Source organism: Lissotriton helveticus, chromosome 11, assembly GCF_964261635.1.
Source record: "Lissotriton helveticus chromosome 11, aLisHel1.1, whole genome shotgun sequence".
Taxonomy (NCBI): Eukaryota; Metazoa; Chordata; class Amphibia; order Caudata; family Salamandridae; genus Lissotriton; species Lissotriton helveticus.
In genome coordinates this window covers 1,064,219,896-1,064,233,086 of record NC_136072.1, presented here as the reverse complement: position 1 = coordinate 1,064,233,086, position 13,191 = coordinate 1,064,219,896, and the positions used below count along the sequence as shown (strand labels likewise).

General features: G+C 46.9%; 1 protein-coding gene across 6 annotated transcripts in view; it reads left to right on the top strand.

Annotated features, from left to right (window-relative positions):
- SBNO1 (strawberry notch homolog 1) overlaps positions 1-13,191 on the top strand; it is a 1,344,504-nt gene that overhangs the window by 589,018 nt on the left and 742,295 nt on the right. For all 6 annotated transcript variants that reach the window (XM_078667602.1, XM_078667600.1, XM_078667599.1 and 3 more), the window contains one exon: positions 10,776-10,958. In XM_078667602.1, the coding sequence (XP_078523728.1) occupies positions 10,776-10,958 (183 nt within the window). The remainder of the gene's footprint in view (positions 1-10,775; positions 10,959-13,191) is intronic.

The window sequence follows — 13,191 nt, the reverse complement described above, 5'->3', positions numbered from 1 at the left end:
AATTTGCACTCTACAACGCCTGTGACTATCACCAGTCTGCACTACACAATGCTTATACTACACACAGTCTGATCTCAGATGCACACAGACATGCGTGTTGTGCTAGACATTGCTATGCTCTGAACCAGACACAATGCACTATACAAAACACAATTTCTTATTGCTTTGAGTTTGAAAATTCCAAATAGGGAGTGGAGAGGGGTGCACTTCCTTGTTTTCTTGCACCATCACTACTTTGCCAGAGTATTTTGTTCACAGGTGCGGTATCTCTGCCTTTGCCTCAATCCTCAGTTGTTCTGTTTTATACTATACAAAACACACTTTCCGGTCTGTGAGAGACACACTGCGCCATACAATACTGTTCCGCATAAGTCGCATTCTGTGACTGATGCACTATGTGTGAACACACACACACAGGGGAGTAACACATGTCCCAGCAGCCCCAACCCTCAGGGCCCCAAACCTTCAGAGGGGCCCCATTCTGCCCAAGTCCAATTAATATCTGTGGGGCGAGGCGACTCAAGGGCCACTCTTCACATTCCGCAGGGTGGCCCTATGTTGCCTTATGGCACTGCATACTATGCTACAAAATGCACATTCTGTGACTGACATACAAACACCGTACAATAATTTGCTACACTATAATGTGCTACACAATGTCCGGACTGTGACTGACACACACACACGTCACTGTGTAATGCCCTTCTCCACAATGCATGTTGTATGTCTGACAAGTACAGAGCGTGGCCTAAGGGCTAGAGCTGTCGACCTCGAGGTTTCGAGGCTCGGCAGGGTTTACATCCTGTGATTCTGGGCAAATCACTAAATCTCCCTGTGCCTAACAAAAAATGTGTCCGTCTGTAATGCATCTTGGGCCCGTGTAAAGCGCGTTCGAATTCATTCAAGCTATATAAAACTCCCAAAATAATGTTTTAATAAAAAGCACTATACCATAAACTCGCCCACTGCTAGGAGACAGAGACTCCGCTACGGCCTACTATACTGCACGAACTGCTGCACACACTCTCATGCACTACTTACAGCTTCCGTTCAAGTTGCTCCGTTTGTGAGCCACACACTGCCCTAAACATTAGGATAGTAGGCAGCGCCCGTCTTACTACACACACACTGCAGTATGCTGTGTCCTCTCTGTCATGGCTGCATGCACGCGCTCGCAGACACTGTGCACTATTCCAGGCCTTCCTGTCTCCACACCTCCTGACAACGCGCGAAATCCTAACAGGCTTTTAGCCCCTGAGGAAGAAAGGGGGTGTGAAGGTGTCATCATGAGAGAGACCTAAGATGCAGGCTCTTGTTATGCGCGTCACGGCCGTGTGCTGAATACAGTAGAACGTTGCAGGCCGCACACGCCAGCCTGACCCGCCGTGTGAGGTAAAAGTGAGACCTGTGCGGCGTGAAACTAGCTGCGAAGCAACGGAGCGCTGTATACCCGAAGAGGGAGACCAACTATCGAGGTGTGTGTGTATGGGGGGGAGGGGGGATAGTTGAAATCGAAAGTTGTATCAAGCTGACTATTTCTCGTCTTGTATGGTGAAATGAAGGATGGAGAGCGGGCAGCATTTGTCTTATCCCCTTTAGAATGGAATTTCTCTCCAGGCAACACAGGGCAGTGCTTAATTTGTAAAAAGTAAAAAAAACAAGCACCTACGAGGACACAGGGGGCGGGAGTGGACACGGGAGGGGGCGGGAGTGGACACGGACGGCGGGAGGGGGCGGGAGTGGACACGGACGGCGGGAGGGGGCGGGAGTGGACGCGGACGGCGGGAGGGGGCGGGAGTGGACACAGAAGCATAAAGATACAAGTAATTGGACGGAGCTCTGAGGGAGGAAACAAAAGACAACAAGCACCTACGAGGACACAGGGGGCGGGAGGGGGCGGGAGTGGACACGGACGGCGGGAGGGGGTGGGAGTGGACACGGACGGCGGGAGGGGGCGGGAGGGGGCGGGAGTGGACACGGACGGCGGGAGGGGGCGGGAGAGGACACGGACGGCGGGAGGGGGCGGGAGAGGACACGGACGGCGGTAGGGGGCGGGAGAGGACACGGACGGCGGGAAACGTGCACAGGACAGCGAGGGGGGGGCGGAAAGGCACACGGAGGGGGCGGGAATGGACAGCGCATCAGTGAAAGGGGAGGGAACGGGAAAAAACGTAACTCCGCCCTGGGAAAAAATCTCGGGAACGCCCCCGAATCTGGTCCGGCCTTGACGGACAGATCTCTGTTCCAATGGCTAGCCTCCATTTATGGAGCTAGCCAATGGGACAGGGGGGCGTATTCCATTCTCCTTACTGGAAATCAAGAGATTTCTCTGGAGGCGGAGCTAAGAGCTCCGCCCTCCAGCCGAAACCTAAAAATGTAAGCAGTGGCAATCTAGTGGGGACAACCGTGTTCACAGCCTGTACACCATGTAAGTCAAAGGTCTGTTGACAGGAAAAGACTGGACGACGAATACACCATGTAAGTCGAAGATTTTGTTAACATGAAAAATACTGGATAGCCCTATCAAGGCCGGGGATCAGTGAGAGGGGCCACATCAATCGCAAAAGGAGGTACAATAAGGTGAATATTTGAATCCGCTGTCACTTATACAAACCTTTTTAAATGAGCGATAAAAAATTAGACAAACTGAATAAAGAATAAAGAATAAAAATAAAAGGCTCAGTAGTGGTATCCAGAGCCTACACCTATTGGTTGGGTGGAGGTCATAGTCCTCATGCTATAGTGCAGGTCGGAAGGATCTTAGGACAAACCTAAAGTTCCTTCCTTTTTTTTTTTTTGTTGTAACTTTTTATTATATAAAACAAAGGAAACAACACATCAAACATACAATCAAGGCAATACAGCAATAATACAGCCATTAGGTCCGCGCTCAAGTAGGACGGGAGATACATGACAACAGGAGAAAGAATTTTCGGATACAGATGAGGGGGGGCCGCCAAATGTAGAATTACATATGAACAGCACGTTACACCACTGCTAGAAGGAATGTGGTCTGGGCGACTGGGAAGGACTAGGAATCGCAGTGAGTGGGGGCGTACAGATGTCTCCACGGTATGAGTTCCACTGGTCCCAAATCTTCCCCCATTTTTTGGGTCTGCCTCTTGCCATATACACTGTTTTCTCCCTGAACATGCACCAGTTCAGACTCTCTTTCCAAGCAGTCACTGTAGGCGGCCTCTAGGACCCCCACAACTGTGCAATATCCCTCTTCGCAACCATATTGGCAAGAGTCACCCACCGAAGCTGCGACACGTCATAATCATTTGGACCCCACACATTCAATAAACATTGCCGGGCTTCCGGCATCATCACAACACCCGTTACTTCATCCATCACCTCATGTATATGTTTCCAAAATCGCACCACCTCAGGGCATTCCCATATGATATGGAGATAGGTGCCAAGGAGACCACACCCACGCCTACACATGCCATCTGCGGAGTAGCCCATATGGATCAGGCGGGGACCGGTGACATAGATTCTGTGGAGGATCTTGAGTTGGACCAAACGGAGGCGGGCTGGAATCGCCACCTCCCTGGGAGAGGAGATCGCGGACTGCCAGTCCTCATCATCAAGTTCAATACCATCAGTAATCCAAGCTGCACAAAGGCGATCAAGCAGACTCGAACGGTCATTAATCATTTTCTTATAGAACAATTAAATAGTACTGTCTGGCACATGACCGTCTAGTATGCGATCTTCGAGGGGGGAGGATTCCGGAATGTCACTACCCACTGGCAACAGAGTTCAGAGCATGGCGTATCTGGACATAACGAAATTGTTCCCTGTCACTCAGCTTGTACTCTACTTGCAGATCCGAGAAGGTCTTCACCTCTCCTTTAACCCAGAGATCACGCACCTTACTAATACCGATAGTGTCCCATTTATCGAATCCCTTCGTCCGCCACAGGCCACCCAACTTCGCAGAGGCATAGAGCGGAGTCGCACCAGTTATTTTATCACTCCAGCCCATAGCCGCCGTTGCGCTATGCCATACCCGCACGGCTATAGCGGTAGGTCCCGAGAGTTGTGAACGCGAGGGTCCCGAATAAAGCGCCCTGTAGTAATCACCACCCGGGAGCAGCCACTTATCCATTTCAAATGCTGGGTTCAACGCCAGGCCATACATCCCGTGGTTGATGGCAGCAAGGTGGGAGGCCCAATAATACCGACGAATATCCGGGAGCGCTATACCGCCATCATACCAGGGAAGTGTCAATTTTGGAAGAGCGATGCGGGAACGTCCGTCCCATAATTGTCTCTGCAACGATTCTACTTCCCGAAAATATCTCGACGGGATGACATCGAAACTATTCTGAAGTGCGTATAGGAACCGCGGTAAGGACATCATTTTAAAAAGAGCCGCACGCCCTATGGGAGATAACGGTAATTTACGCCAACGCGTTCCATCGGAGCGCATCCTTTGAAGCGGGGGGAGTAAATTGCGTTCATAGCGAACCGCCGGATCCAACGAGATGAACACACCTAAGTACTTAAAGCCAGACTGCGACAACTGGATGGGACAGCCCCGCGGCAAACGAGGGACATCACCCGCAAGTACGTAAATGTAGGATTTCGACCAATTAATAAGGCCCGAGTTCTTCCCGAAGGAGTTAAGTACATCAAACAATACGTTGAGCGATTTTTGGGGAGAGGTGAGGTACAATAAAATATCATCCGCGTATAAGGAAATGCGATCTTCAAATTCCGGCGTCCAGCGAATACCCTGCAGCAAAGGTTCCCACCGTAGCCAAGCGGCGAGTGGCTCCAACGCCAAAGCAAAGAGGAGCGGGGACAACGGACAACCCTGCCGCGTGCCCCTCCCAAGAGCAAAAGGCACGGAGACACGCCCATTGACCACCACCTGTGCCAGTGGCGTTTCATACAGGAGTTTAACCCAACCAATAAAACCAGCGCCAAATCCAAACTTGGCGAGTACCGCCCAGAGATAAGACCATTCGATTGTATCAAAGGCCATCGTGGCGTCTAAGGACGACAAGATGGCCGGTTCACGCAGCGTCGGGGCCCTCGCGAGAACACCATGCAAACGTCGCAAATTTAATGCCGTGTTACGGTGCGGGATAAAACCCGATTGATCCGGATGAATCAGGTCGCTAATAACCGTAATCAGACGATTAGCAAGTAATTTGGCGAGGATCTTAGGCTCCGCATTTAAGAGCGAAATGGGTCTATAAGACGAGTAAAGATCCCTCGGCTTACCCTCCTTATGGATCACCACAATGGTAGCAAGACGCTGATCTCTAGGGAGGGAGCCACTGTCTCGCGCAGCCAAAAACATATCACGGAGATAGGGAGCTAGAGTATCGGGGCGTAATTTATACAGCTCAATAGGAAGGCCGTTGGGACCCAGAGCTTTGCCAGACCGAATGGAGCGTGGAGCGAGAGCCACCTCATCCACAGAGGGTGTGGCATCCAAATAGTCCCGATCCGATTCTGACAAACATGGAAGTGTTACATCTCGGAGCAACAACTGCGAATCCTCCTCGGGCCTGTCAGACACCGAGGTATAGACCTTTCGAAAGTAATCAGCAAAGCATTCAACAATTTCGACAGGGTCCGTCACACGCACACCACCACATGTCTCAACCACCGGAACCACTCGACTCGCTCTCTCCCTTCTGTCCAGTCAGGCAATTAACTTTTCTGCTTGATCACCCACATCATATAGCCGTCCCTGCTGGTCCCTACTCATCATCTTTGCCGCATCAGTAACCAGTGTTTTATATTCTAATTGTTTAAGGCGGAGGACATGTAATGCCTCTCGAGTGACCTCTCGTTCCAATGCAGTCTCCAGATCTGTGATTTCAGTCTCGAGCTGAACAATGGCCTCATTCTTACATTTCTTTGCACACCCCACCAATAATCGGGGCCACCCTCCCTTCGGCGCCGATGTTAAGATTAAAATGAAACCAAATAGGGGAATGATCTGATACACCCTGGGCCAAGTGTTTAATCTCTCCAATCGAAGGGGACAGGGCAGCCGGTATCAGGATATAATCCAATCTAGAAAGACTACCATGAGCTCCAGAATGAAAAGTAAACTGTGTTTGCTCTGGATGCATTAGTCTCCAACAATCTATAAGTCCCAATGTTTCCAGGAAGTCACCCAACCAGGATTGCGCAGCAGGAAGGTCTCGGGCGGATAGTGGTCTATTCTGCCAGAAATGACGGAGTTAAAATCACCACCCAGTATCAAAACACCCTCCGGGAGACCCAGAACCATCCGCCCCAGGTCCGTAAATGTCGTGGATTGCAAGCCCGGAGGGACATACACCGACACCAACGAGATCGGTTTTCCCTCCCACCGCCCAACTAGTGCAACATATCGACCCCTGGCATCAAGGATCACATCGTCAACCTCGAGGGGGAGGGAAACCCGGAGCAAAATACCCACTCCTCTAGAACTAGTTGTGAATCCAGAATGGGCAGCAAGACGATAACCCCGTCTATTAAGAGCGTGACAAGTATTTCCTATCAAGTGTGTCTCCTGTAGCAAAACGACATCAGGCGAAAGGCGCCGCAACAGCTGCATAACCACCCCTCTCTTTATACGATCCCCCAACCCATTCACATTCCAGCATAATACCCTCTACCCCCTACCCCCCATCCAGATCCACAATGAACTCCCATCGCAAAACGAGCATCACACCAATGTCAAAGTTAATGAAAGTGCCCTGCCTTGTAAAAGAAAAAACAAACAATCCCAAAACATGACCCCCCCCACCAAGTTCCCCAACACAACTACCCCCCACCCTGCACCGACTCGAAAGCCACCCCAATTTGCAGCGTGCCTGTCGCCCTGACAATTACAAACAAAGAACTAATCTACACAAAGAGAACCCCAGAGGAGGAAAGGGGTCCCGCCATCCCCGCTACCTCCCAAGTACGAATGGAATGATCAAGGAAGTCAGTGAGCCTCAGCTGGATACGTGGAACAGTGTTCCGGACACAGGCACCATAATCATTCTTGGTCCATCAGTCCCCCCTCAGCACCACCAGCACGTTCCTGGCCAGCACGGCGAGCCGGCAAAGTGTCCAACCAGTCACTCGCTTCCTCAGGCCTGACAAAGAAGAATGTTCGATTGTCATATTCAACACGCAGTCGGGCCGGGAATAACATTGCGTATTTTAGTTCCATGTCTCTTAGCCGCCGTTTCACCCCTTGAAATCCCATTCGTTGTTTCTGGACCGACTGAGAAAAGTCCGGATAAAAGTTCACAGCAGCGTTCTCGAACTGCGTAGGGCCGCTTGTCCGTGCCGCCTGCAGAATGGCTATTGTACAAGACAGTGGACCCTAGTTATTTAGGATCATGTAAAGGAATAGACATATACTAAATAGTATATAACCTCTGTCCAGCCGGACAGGAATTTATTATTTAGATTTTTTGTAATGGTTCAGATTTTTCAACATTTATACAAAAGTGGGCACAACCTGTGACCCACAGGAGACAAGACAAAACAAGTGACAAGATTTCATGTAGAAAGCGCACAAGGCGGTCTGTACTATTACTCCGTATAACAGACTAAGATTCATTTTGAGCAACCCATTGTTAGCAACATTTCTGTAAATTCATAACAACATATGGTGCTTTTAAAGTCGACGACGTTTCGATGCAATTCAAAGATACATGCATCATCTTCAGGACAAAACTATTAAGCCATGTTTGTCTTGAGATTATTTTACATATGTTACATAACCACTGTTGCGATTCACATAAATACAAGTGGAGAAAAAGAGGAAAAAACATAAACAGAAAAATTTCAATTAGACGCTAGGCATGACTGAATTTCATAGTCTGGTGCTACTGTCGAGGTTTAGAGGTGACATGGTGATTTTTAAAAAAAACATTGGTGACGGTTGTGCATCGTTTCAACAGTTGCATGCGTACCACCTGGGTTTTTTTTTTGGTGTTCGGCGCTCTGCGCAAGAATGCAAGTGATATTGGTGAAATTTAAAACCATTCATTCGAGCTGTACTTCGTGCATATTCACGCCGGTATAACCCCTGGGGTTGTTTTATCACAAGTTGTATAGAGCATTTAGTACTTATACGTTGATAATAGAGACCATTCATAGGAGCTATACTTAGTGCAATCTCATGCAGACGTGCCTCCTCGGGTTGTTTCAACGCAGAGATAGTTGTATTGAGTATTTCATACTCATGAATTGAACCACGGTACCATGCGAGAAGCCGTGACGATTCGTGGTGAAGACGTGAGAAAATAGAAATAAACGGCGCGGTGATAACTAAACGGCGCAGTGAACTGGGTGGAAGAAGGTAGAGCGAGAGAGTGAGGTTGCTATCTCGGTGGGCCAGGTCATACCTGGAAGGGCTGAATACGATAGCCGTGTTGCAGTTATGGGCTGATTAAAATAGCCGTTTTTTAAGTCAGGGGGCCGCGGGATATTTGCATGGCATCTATGAGGGCGGGAAAATCGAGAGCATTATTTTAGCAATTACTTGTGAAAGCTTGTCGTGCTCTTAAAAAGTGCCGCTCAAATACTCACTTCAGGTTGGTCAGCACGGGGAATTTACCGGAAACTGGTACGCAGAATGGCGTCGCGATCTCTGAAGTTGAAAATCCGTGCAATAATCGGACGGGGGGAAAACCGGGCTTCACCTGTCCCCCTGGCACTCTGTGCGCACGTTCGATGGCAAAGAACTTACTCAGGCCCTTGGGTGCAAGATGATTAAGAATGAGGTCCTCCACTCGAAGATCTGTGGCGAGTGAGCTAGAATCTTCTGGGACCCCAATAATACTCACGTTGTTGCGCCGTGCACGGCCTTCAAAATCCTCCAAGCGACGAGCAAAAAAGTCATTAGCAGATCTAAGGTTGCGCACTTCTGTTTGCAAGTCGGACACATCCGTGGTTAGGCTGGACGTTTTTAGGTCCAATGATTTCACCTTCTCGTTCGTCTTGACCAAATCAGTTCGAATGAGGTTGACGTCAATAGCCACCGTGTCCAACTTCAGAGCCAGGGCTTCATACTGTTGGCCAATGGAAGACTGAATACCAGCAATGGCGCCCATCACGTCCTGTAGCGTTAATTCCGCCAATGCAGCAGGATCGTCGACAGCCTCCTCCCGGGCCTTAGGTGCGCCACCAGAGGATCCTTTAGAAAGTGTGTAGCGATCCATGACATTTGTCAGGGTTGAACCTCCACGGATAGTGGTCTTGACTTTGCGTTTTTCACCTTCGGGCTTGCCCGTCATGGCGAGCCGGGTGCCCCGGAGGGAGGTTTGGGATCTGGTCCAAATGGCTCCCTAAAATGCACACACCAGAATACAGGAGGCGAAGTTGGGCCAATTTGAGTCCACAGCCAAACAGTCGCTAGCTCTAAGCTCGATGAGCTGGCAACAGAGCTCGTCCGATCAACAGACACACCGCAGATAGGAGACAGTGCGCTGGAGAAACGAAACCGAAAGTGAAGTGAGGCTGTGATCTGATCCCCTCAAGCCGTTGTTGTTGAATTACGACCTGGGCACTGCTACAACTCAAGGTCCAGGCTGTTCCATGGAGAAGGCCAAAAATGTCAAGACTGCAAAGCTCGGGGACCCTGGGTCCGATTCCGACCCAAAAACCTGCTAGTACATCAGCCGGGTTGTGTCTTCAATGACCTTCCATCAAATCAGGATATTATCCAGGATAAATGCGGGAGGCAGCGAGGGTCCTCGGGAGCCCTGTGCTCACGCGGCCATCTCGGATGCGCGCGTAGCTCCTCCCCCCCCCCCCCCCCCCCGAAGTTCCTTCCTTAATTGGTTTTCTCATTTCACTTTAATCAGATCATAGAGCTTTGTCTTTTTCCCCCAACCCGACTCTGTAATAGAGAGAGCGCTGTCTAACCTAAACATAAAGCACAATCTCATGTATTACATTGACCAAACCAAATGTTTTCAAGGCATAACAGCTGTATGTGGCCTTTGTCAAAGGGCTGCACTTAATGGGGTTTTGAAAAGTTGGTTTTGCTATGTGGCTAGTTAAGTGAATCCAAACTTGCTATCATAAAGCAAAAAGAACCTTTTCTGTTACACCTAGGGCTTACTCTATTCGCAAGAAGGCTGCATCTACTGCTTCTTAGGGATCATTTTCCTAGCCGATGTATGCTAGGCGGCTACATGGTCATCCAACACATAGTTAATAAATGCTATTGTGTGGATGTTCTTGCTAGACCTAAAACGGCAAGCAATGGTTGTCTTTATGGTCCTGAGGACCTTATTCCACACATTTGCATCATTAACTAGTAGTTAAGGCTTATAGGAGGGTACTACTTTACTCTATGCAGAACTACAGCAACACATGCTACAAATGGAAAATGCTACATACCCTGTAAGCATCTGTTTATATCGTCTAGTGCTGATTGTTCATATGGCCCCTTCCTCCTTGGACTCTTGGTTCTGATCACAGATAGCTTTACTTTTTAAATCATTATCCTCTGTATAGTGCAAATGTGCATAGTAGTGTACACTCACCACCCCATTGTACTGTCAACTGCTGTGCAGGAAGCATGAATGAGCTAAATGAAAATTATTTTCTTCAGTAGGTTGTCATAATTCTTCGGATTTTTTTAATGGTGTTTAGGCATCTCACGTGTGTGCATGCTTATTAATTCAGTGGCTATTCGAGATCTAGATTTGCAGTTAATTGAATTCTTCATTCGTGTTTCGGTTGATTTATGTTTAGTTTTGTTCACTTTTCTGTGCTTTGACTGGTGTATTGTTCCGATTTTCTAGTGGGTTCTGGCCAGAGAGAAATTTCAACAAGCAGCTGATCTAATTGATGCTGAACAACGAATGAAAAAGTCAATGTGGGGTCAGTTTTGGTCAGCCCACCAAAGGTTTTTCAAATATCTATGCATAGCATCCAAAGTTAAAAGGGTGGTCCAGCTGGCGCGAGAAGAAATTAAAAATGGAAAAGTAAGTCTGCAAACTGTTTTGTTCTCTACCAAAAATAATGCACGGTCAATGTGTAAATTTTAAAGTGCCACTTACTGTTGAAAGAATCAAATTAAGTAGGATTCTGAGACTGACATAAACCATTTTTATTTGGAGGATTCCAAATTCAGAAATTGCTCAGTGATCTAATTTTCTTAGTCCATGTTCTGTAGGACTGCATGACTTAAATCCATAACCTTTTATTGCTTACTTGTGAAAAATAATTTTGGCAATGTGTTTTAAGGAGTTGTGCCCTTGTTTAAAAACTGGAATGATAAATTCTATGTGTTTTGCCTGATGCCCGTTCTGCCTACCTACGTTTCTTCTATAAATACCTTGTCATCAAGTGAATATATATTCCAAAACGGAAGATAATCTCTGCAAGGTTTTTAGCTTTACACTTGCCTTGTAACTTAAGAACGACCACAGAGTCAATATAATAGTCATTATCATCAAGAAAACTTTATTTCGGTAACATAGCATAAAAAGGAGGGTAAGAGCATATAACAGTACACATAGGTAATGATAAAAACCAGCTAGTACAGATATAGTTTCTAAAACATTTTCCAAACAGACACAGTTAAGCAAAATTCATACATGTCAGAGCCCCGTTAAAATGGTAGAGATAAAAGAATTGATAAAAAAACAATGACATTTATAAAAAAAACAGTGGGAAGCCGTTGGCTGCCATTCCAGACTTGGACTCAATCAACAAAGCTTCTGCGCTTGCAATATAATAGTACATTTCATTTGTGCCTTGGAGGTGTTGCAGTTAAGCAAACATTCTTTCTTTAAACATTTTAAGAACCAAAATGTCTGTGGACTAGACTTTAATGTCTGACAAGAATTTGAAGCGTGTTGCTGCCATGCACAAAAAAATTAGCGAGGTAAAGTTGATGACTAGTCTGCTGTATTCCTTGAAACCTAATATAGTCCTTTTTTCAGATCTGCTCTCTTAGCATTATTTTTGTTTCTCACTAGATTAATTCTGAAAGGTTTGCTCAGCCTCTTTTGTGGAATTTGTCAAATTAAAGTAAGCAATTGAAATGCAATCTGTAAAATCTCAAACTTGATTAATCACGAAGAATTGCTAATTTGACACTGATGGTAATATGTACTTGTCCAGGTATCTAACCATTGGCCTGGTTGAGAAAAAACTGTAGAAAAACGTTTCTTCAAATCTTGTCCTGTCAAGAATTTAAAGGGAAATAAAACATTAAACGGAGGCACTAGACATTGCAGCATCATTTCTCAGCACTAACCTTTTTAATTTCAGGTTGTCGGTAAACTAGCATAAGTTTGTGCTTCACTCGTACTGTCAGGCTCTATATTTTCCGTTGGATGTTTAACTGTCTTTTTATGAATACGTTATCTGCAACATTGGACCCCAAAGCAGTTCTTAAACAACGAGAAATAAATTAAGCAATGCCATTGTTCTGGCAGATTTTTGTTTGGTCTTTTAAGGAAATGATGCCACAGTTTCTACAAATACATAAAGCTGCGTCACTGCTGCAACATTTTTTAGTTAAAAAAAATAAAAGAAATAGATGAAAGACCCCAGTTAGCTTTGTCTAACTATACTGCCTCTTTAGGGTAGCAAAGAACTATCACAATCCCTACATATTACATATTATGTACCCTATTAATGCCCTTTTTAGGTCAGGCATTTGAGACCTCTTGTATTTACTTTAGTATGTACTTTAGTATATACTTATGTTTGAGGCTTGTGAGCTGAAGCTCAGATGCTTTTGCATAGATCACCATCTAGTGTTGGGTCCGGATATTTGCCCTTTGTTTTTCTTCGAATAATTTTTTCCAGTCACGAGGTAGATGACTCCTCCTTTCAGTGAGAGTGTGCATGGGCATCGACTCAATTGTTAGATTGTTTTTTTCCGCCATCAGGTTCGGATGTGAATTGTAGAGCTCCCGTTCAGTAACGTTTCTTTTGGGCCCCCTGCGCGCAATCCACTAGCCTCGACGGTATTGTTTATCGATCGGGTTTCCCATTCTCCACATATCGTTTGATCTCGAAAACCTTCGGTCGGAACAGTTGTGGAAGGCTGTTGGGCCTACCCACACCAGGGATCGGTAGCAGCTGATGGAACAAACTCCATTCAAGTTATGCCCAGGGTGTTGCGCTATGTTCCCGCGCACTGACTTGAACGAAGTGTGCAACCTTTGCCTATACCCGGAACACGATGAGAGACTGCGACGC